This window comes from Cucurbita maxima, unplaced genomic scaffold (assembly GCF_002738345.1).
Source record: "Cucurbita maxima cultivar Rimu unplaced genomic scaffold, Cmax_1.0 Cma_Scf00154, whole genome shotgun sequence".
In the NCBI taxonomy this organism is placed as follows: Eukaryota; Viridiplantae; Streptophyta; class Magnoliopsida; order Cucurbitales; family Cucurbitaceae; genus Cucurbita; species Cucurbita maxima.
This window is the reverse complement of record NW_019272170.1, coordinates 51,494-59,332: the sequence shown is the minus strand read 5'-3', so window position 1 is coordinate 59,332 and position 7,839 is coordinate 51,494. Positions and strand designations below refer to the sequence as shown.

At 37.1% G+C, this 7,839-nt stretch overlaps 1 protein-coding gene across 1 annotated transcript; it reads right to left on the bottom strand.

Moving 5' to 3' along the window:
* Positions 1 to 121: 121 nt before the first annotated feature.
* On the bottom strand, positions 122 to 2,101 carry LOC111473743. The gene is made up of 5 exons (XM_023119152.1): positions 1,793 to 2,101; positions 982 to 994; positions 832 to 875; positions 481 to 695; positions 122 to 386 (listed from the first exon to the last, which is right to left on the bottom strand). Exons 1-5 carry the CDS (start codon positions 2,099 to 2,101, stop codon positions 122 to 124), a joined length of 846 nt encoding a protein of 281 aa, XP_022974920.1.
* Between the last annotated feature and the right edge of the window lie 5,738 nt (positions 2,102 to 7,839).

The window sequence follows — 7,839 nt, the reverse complement described above, 5'->3', positions numbered from 1 at the left end:
CAATTATGCTATAATTTTACTTATGAACTTTCCTTGGAATATCATATTCAAATTAAGTCCTTAATAGTCAATCACTAGTAAATCCAAAATTGAATTATTATCCTCCCGGAACAAAGAAATTTCATGCACTGTTCTTAAGAGCCTCAACACTGTCTCCGTTTTCCTCTATTTCATCAAAGTAGTCCTCTCGAGCATTTCCAGCCCACATCAGGGCAACCAACCAGAAGAGGGAAGAATCCAGGGATAGAAATGCACCACCACCCAGAAGACCAGTCTTAGCAGTCGGGCATGCTGTCTCGAGATTCTGATGAACATTGCGAGTCAAGTGAATTTTCTCGGTGATTGTAGGCCAAACGAGCAAAGTTATAGTCAACCCAGTTGTGAACCTGGAAACACAGAGGTAGCTTGATTGATAACGTTTCCAAATCACTTTTAGGTAACAGTTAAGAGTAAAGGATGTGATTTGAAAAGAGAAATTACAGGGCAATGTTGAAGAAGATAGAGGAAGTGCTGCTCTTAAACATGGAACCTCGAGGAACGGGTTTTCCTTGGTAAGGATAGAACAAAGAGAGGTATCCTGCAATTGAAGAAGCAAGAAGAAACCCAACGGAGAGATATCCCAAGGCCACAGTTGGGTCCGCTGGATACTGACAGATAACAGTGCCTTTGCCTGGGATGGGAGTTCTAGATGCAGGCTGCCTAGCAATCACAACAAGAAAGAAGGGAGTTCCAAATTATATGATATATTAAATTCAAATTTCAAGTCTGTAATGAATCCAAGAAGTCCAAGAAAGAACTATTCAAATGCACAATTTGTGAACCGAAGCTTACCTTCTTGTTCTCAGCCACGACTCCATATATAAAGGATATCACACCTAAAGGTAAGAGACATTATCTTGACAGACACGACAACCAGATTTGTATCTTGACAGACTCGTAGCACGGAACAAGAAAGAAGGGAGTTCCAAATTACCAAAATACCTCTGAAGTTCCACTTAATTACAAAATTGTAATTAAAGAAAATCTGCAACCAGATTTGGTTGCAGAACCATCCCGCAGAAGAAAATCAATCGTATATTCACATCCAATCGTTGGATTGAGCTGCTATTTGGATATGTTTAACAAGACTCAAGGGTCCGTAGATCCAACGGTTAAAGTTGAAAACCAATGTCGGTAGCACCTTCATCGCTATGTCGTTTCATCGTTCAACTCTTTGCCTTTATTTGCTACTGTTTCTAATCTTCACTTGCTGCGAGTGCTAGCAGGACTCGTACGCTGGTAATCTTTGCCACTGGACTTAATGTTTCATCATAGTCTCGTTCATATTGTTGAGAAAATCCTCGAGCTACGAGTCGAGCCTTGTATCTCTCGATTGATCCATCCAGTCGATGCTTTATTTTGTAGACCCACTTGCAAGAGATGGGTTTGACATCGCCTAGTCTTGGCACTAGTTTCCAAGTTTGATTCTACTCCAGGGCTATAGTTCCTTCTTTCATTACTTCTGCCAAACTTAGTTTTATGATGCCTCTTCATATGTCTCTGGTTCGCAAGCTCTATCTTCTACCATATCTGCATTTGCATACTTAAGATTTGGTCTTCGGATTCCATTTGATCGCCTAAGTTGTTGATGTGTCGTTTCATTTTTATCATATTCGCTTGATTGAGTCAGCTCTTGCTTGTCAATATCAATGTCACTTGGATCTTCAGGCGCATCAACATTTGATTGAATTTGCGTAGTTTGCTCCCCCATCATCTGTTGTAGAATTTCTTCGATCTTTGAATATGGTATGACTTGCTTCTCCGAGGACCACCATGAAAATGCTTCATCGAAAACTACATCTCTTGATGTATCGTATTTTCCACGTGTTATATCACAGCACTTCCATCCTTTCCTTTGATTTTCGTATCCAACAAATATACACTTGACTGCTTTCTTGTCAAACTTGCTACCTAGATGGTCAGGCACAAATACATAGCAAACACAACCAAATACTCCGAAGTAACTAACTGTAGGTTTCATGTCCCTTAGTATCTCAAATGGTAAGATGAATCCGAGCTTTGATTGGGGAAACTTGTTGATCACATGGGCAGTAGTTCGCATAACTGTAGGTTTCTGGAGTTTGCGTTACTTCCGACTCCCATGTTACGACCCTCCGAATGGGTAGCTTCTCTTGGGCAACATGCAGGCAGAACATGGGACTCTCACGGTGCAACATAGTAGTGGAGGCCATAGGATGTGTTGATATACTTCCTTCTTCCACTTACTATAAATACTTTCTCTATTCACCTTGTTATTGACTCATGCAAATATCTTCCACACGATGTATCTCATATACCTTTTTCCTCCCACTAGGTATTTTAGACGGTTGGGTATACTTATTACTTAGGTATATTCCGGCTAATTAAATATAACCTAAGTCTAAGTGATTTTTTCAAGTATAACATTTATACTAGATTTTTAACTATGATGTCTAGGTGATTTTTCATTTAAAAAAAAATACTTACATCACTCACGCATGCTCATAAAACTGGGCTAACTAAGCTCAAGTACTGGCCCGATCTCCAGGTAGCAGGTGTTCCATAAACCATCAACTTAAGTACCTCCAGCCTTAGACAAGATCGTGCCAGGTGAGCCTTCTTGTAACCGCAGTTTTACAAGATATCGACCTATTTTAACTATTAAAATCGATCGTGCTTGGTTGTTAACCTTAAGTGAGCATGCATTTATCTTTGTTATAGATTTTAACGTCTAACTCGTTTTATGACGATGAAAATAACCTATAACATGCATCTAACATGCTTTATATAACAATTATATAATCATCCATTCCATGCAATAATATAACAATTTATATCTGTCACTCATGGATCCTTAAACACGCATACTACACATTATAACACTTATAACATACTTGTAATGCATGAAACATGCTTAGCCTATGGTGGGATTTTAAATCTATATGGCATACTTTATGTATATACATTTTCTATTTAGTTAAAACATACATTCACAATACATAATTAATTAAACACACTAAAGGGGATTAGTCTTGGCATTTTAAAGCAAGCAATTAACTAAATTATTACATTAATAATTAAAATTAACTTTAACCGTTCCCGAGGATCACGAACAGGCCGAACCAACCCTTAAAAACGTTGAACCGAACCCCATTTACTACCGTTGAGCTAGGTCATGAGACATTATGAAAATTAGACTAGGTGAAGGACCCGAACGACCATAATAGAAAATTAATTTCCATATTATACTTTTACTTTTTTTAATTCAAAATTTTAGAGAGCAATAACGGAGACTAGGTTTCAAGCATACTTTTTTTAATTTCCATATATTTTTCAAGCATCTAAGGGGCTTCAATATTCTCCAAGATAGATGAAGGTCAGTATATCACCAACTAAGAATCAAAGAGAAAGACATACCTAAAATTGCCTTCAGAATAAGGTATGATCACTACAAATTCACGGTTGTCCTCTAGACTAACTAATGCCGTATTCAAGAACTTTCTTAACACATTTGTAGTTATATTCATAGTTGATATCCTTATCTACTCTAATGGAATTGACAAGATTGCAAAACCAGCCGTTATACGCCAAGTTTTCTGATGGCAAGTTTTGGATTTTAGAGGTGGCCATCCTTGTGCATGTCATAACAAAAGAAGGAATTTCCGTAGACACGACTAGAGTGGAAGTAGTAATGAAAATGCCTTAACTGAACACGATGATAGAAGTATGAAGTTTCATAAGGTTGGCAGGTTATTACATAAGATTTATAAATAGAAGTCCAAAGTTTCATAAGGCTCGCAGGTTATTACATAAGATTTATAAAAAACTTCTAAAAAATATTACCACCTTTAAGCCAACTCATCAAGAAGGGTAAGATATTCACTTGGACATCGACATGCAAAATGAGCTTCATGGAACTCAAGGACATGTTGGTATCAGCTTCAGTCCTTCCATTGCTAGACAACTTGTGAAACTTCTTGGAGCTAGCAACCGTGGTGTTCGCCCATAAGATGTGGCACACTATGTTTATCAAGAAAGCATACAAGTATATATGGACCAGAAGAGCCTAAAGTATTTGTTCAAGCCTCGACCCATGATCGCAGCCCAGCCTACGATTCGTGATTGATGCCTCGACCTGCACCTCGATAAAAGTCACCTACACATGTGTTGCCCTTGTCTTGCGCCATGATCGAAGTCACCTGCAAACGACTCCTTCGACTTGGTCAGCTTAGACAGCTCGGCTTGGGTGTTCGCGACCCCTTTGGCTTATTCGGCTCAGGTACTCAAATTTCAACCTAATTTCTACCGTTTTGACCCTCCCAAACCTATTTCTAACCTCAAGTAAGCTAATCGATGTCGTTTTAATGTCATATTTCACAAATGTCAATTAGAAATATTATTAATTGTGAAATACTAACGAAAGGTGACAAACGATCTAATAGGAAACGATTTCCAGTAATACTTTGGAGCAGCTTTTGAGGAACTAGAGCCAACGATAATAATTTAGGGAGAACGCCAGCTAAGGCCAATATACTAGAGACTTGTTTGCTGTATGACGTATGTTATATGAGATATGATGTATGATGACATGTATGAGATATACGATGATGTTTGATGATGTTTGATGACATGCTATGATGATTATGATGTATTTGTTGGCATTATGATGGCGATATCTGTTGATTATGATGCATGATATTGTTACCATAATATGATGATGTTTTCTATGTTAAGTAAGATGTATGTTATGAATGTCATTTTGCATCATGTCGAGAATTCGACCTAGGACTCAACCCTACAAAATATGAGCAACGATGTTAAAGATGAATGTTTAATGCACAAGTATTACTAATAGTAATATAGAGATGAAACTAAGGTTGTGTTAAAAAGGCGTTTTAAGGACGAGAAATAGAGGGACTTCATGCATTTTTATATGTACATAAGCATTGAGATTCTTCCCCTTTTATGATGACGAGTAAAAACCCGCATGTTACGATAATGACGGTGATGGTGTCGAGTATGACACTCAGGGGTTCACTGACCTTTAGATGTTGCTATAAACAGCTAGCTCGACGATGATGGGTCCAAAGGGTGCGAACCGCCTAGGGATTAACAATCGCAAGTGTGGGTCATGTGTAAAGAAGTACTATTCATCCAAGTTAGTCCGAAGGATTGTTACATGTGTTTTCATTTCTTCACGACCCCTATAGATGGAACACTTACTACATATTCTTCGAAATACTCAGGCCGTGTGCTAGATTATTTTACAGGTAAAGTCAAGGCATCCATGTACAGTTCACGGTGATATCACAAACTAAAGACAATGGAATGTTCAGAAGATAAGAACATATTTAAATTCAATGGGCGTCTTGCCTTTATGTGAAAAATGTAGTAGCACAAGGGTTGAGCGTTCTAAGAATACTCAGTAAGCGACCCCCTATTTTGGTTCTGATGCAAGAACTTGTGAATGCAATGACGGCATCTATCATAACAGTTTATTTTCCTATAGTACTATCTTAATGGGCAGCTTGGATGTGTATCATATACTCTACACATGACTCATATGTGCGAGTATGGACCCACCAGTCGGTTTGCACACCCTTGACCCCTTTCCTTGTCAGGCGAACATGCTCTGGTAGCTCTCTATGCCAGATACCCATTAGAAGTAGTAGTCGTTACAACTATATTATGTAAAACGTAATGATAGTTCTCCTGTCTAATGGTGTACGCGCCCGTACAATCATGAAGGAATACAGGTATCCCCGAATGCATGAGCACACATTAATGCATGAGGTCCCAATATTTTTCCATTTTCAACATTATTAAATATAACCCCTGCTTTCATTTTATTCATATCATATCAGTCATTCATGCTTATACCGAGGTTATATTTCATGCTATTTATCGTTCTTCATGTCATTCATATCATTCTATACATACAATTCACAAGACAGAACGTAATATTTTCATGATTTCAACATAACGTTTCATAATGCATAAACTAGCTAAATCTTAATATGCATAAAAACTTACTCCTAATGATTTAAACTGACTATGCCTAATTAGACATAAATAATTTAAATTGGATTCAAAAAATTTAACTTAAGCCTAGGTGTAAAAACTTACTTCTAATAATTTAAACCAAGTCCCAATAATTTTAACTAAGCTCTATTATGCATAGAAACTTACTCCTAATAATTTAAACTAAGCCTAATACTGCATAGAAACTTACTCAATTTAAAATAGGTCAAATCATGCATAAATAATTTAAACTCGATTAAAAATAATTAACTAGCCCTGCTAACTTTGAACGCTTTCTAAAAATTGAAATTAGGAGGAAAGAGTCCGAGCGAATCAAACCAAAATGGATCAACTAAAATTTTGGCCTTGAGCCATCAAAAAGTGTACTCAGAGTTGGTTGAGAATGATAAAATGAAGTGGGGGACCTCCGTTTTATAGTGGAGGCCAACCCGACACTTCTAAGCTTTAGCAATGTGGCACAAAGTTTCCCTTATGTTATTTCTTTTTTATTTTTTTTTATTTTTTTATTTTTTGTTCATACATCATACATGTCAAGAAGAAACTTTCGTCCACGAAAGTGTCTTAATATTGGAATTACTAGGGTACTTCTTGATCCCTTCCTCGTGTTTCCACATAGTTTCTTTCATTTCATAGTCGTGTAAAGATCATTTTCCTTGTACATGTTTTTTTCTATCTTTACAAGCATAACAAATAATCTTTAATGATATTTTTTACTAAAAAAAAATTGGGCCAGTTTGTTGGTTTCATATTAGAATTGACCATCATGTTTTTTTAGGAAAATTGACCTGAGTTCTTTGCATATATCCCTTTTATGATTTTAACCTTTCCATTTTCAATTATTATACATATTTTCTTTTTGTTCTAATTTGTTACCCTTTCAATATTAAAACTTGAAATATTCCTTAATCTTGAAAGGGTTTTGAGTAGAGCCATACCCGAGTAAAAGAGAGTGCATGAATGAACCAAGATTATATCCGATAAAGTGATCCAGAGTATATGAGAATGTTGGCCTATTCCACCACTCCTAAATGGTGTGAAAGTTATCTATTTATAATCAAATAAATTACAAGGATATGAAAAGATACCTATGATAAGAAGAAAAATATTTATAATAAAATATCGAATATGATATATATGATAAACTATAATTTAGTACTAAATATCCTTAACTCCCCCTCGGCAAGCTTAGCGTCAAATTTGAACGAACGTGAAGCTTGGATCTAAAAATTCAAAGAGAGATCGAGAAACACTTTTCGTGAAAATGTCAACAACCTGATTCTCAAGAGGCATAAAGAAACACTTTCTTGGCCTTCGCAAATTGCAGAGGGATCGTCGCTCAGCAACAATGCTATCTTGGCTTCTGCGAGAATATGTCTAATCAATGGAGAGGGATCGTCACTCAGCGACGAAGCTGCCTTGGCTCCGGCGAGAATATGTATAACCCAAGAAGTAGAAGGGTGGAACCTAGAGCAAGGGACAAAGAAAATGTTGAAGCCGGAAGAGTCGCGAAAGTGGACGAATGAGCCAATTTTGGCGAGAAGGGTGGCGAAGAGGCCAGTGCAGCTCCCAGATTCCAAAGGTAAATCTCTGTAGAAGGTTGATTGGCTTATCGAGATTTCGTATATTTCCAAAGAGAACACTAATGAGGATCTTGAGATTAGGGTTTCTGTAAAGGATGAAGGGTTGATTGGGTAGAAAACGAGAGAGGCTATGTTGGCTAAGGGGAAACCGATTGTGTTGGAGAAGGTGAGGTTATATGTACAGAGTTTGGAAAAGGGT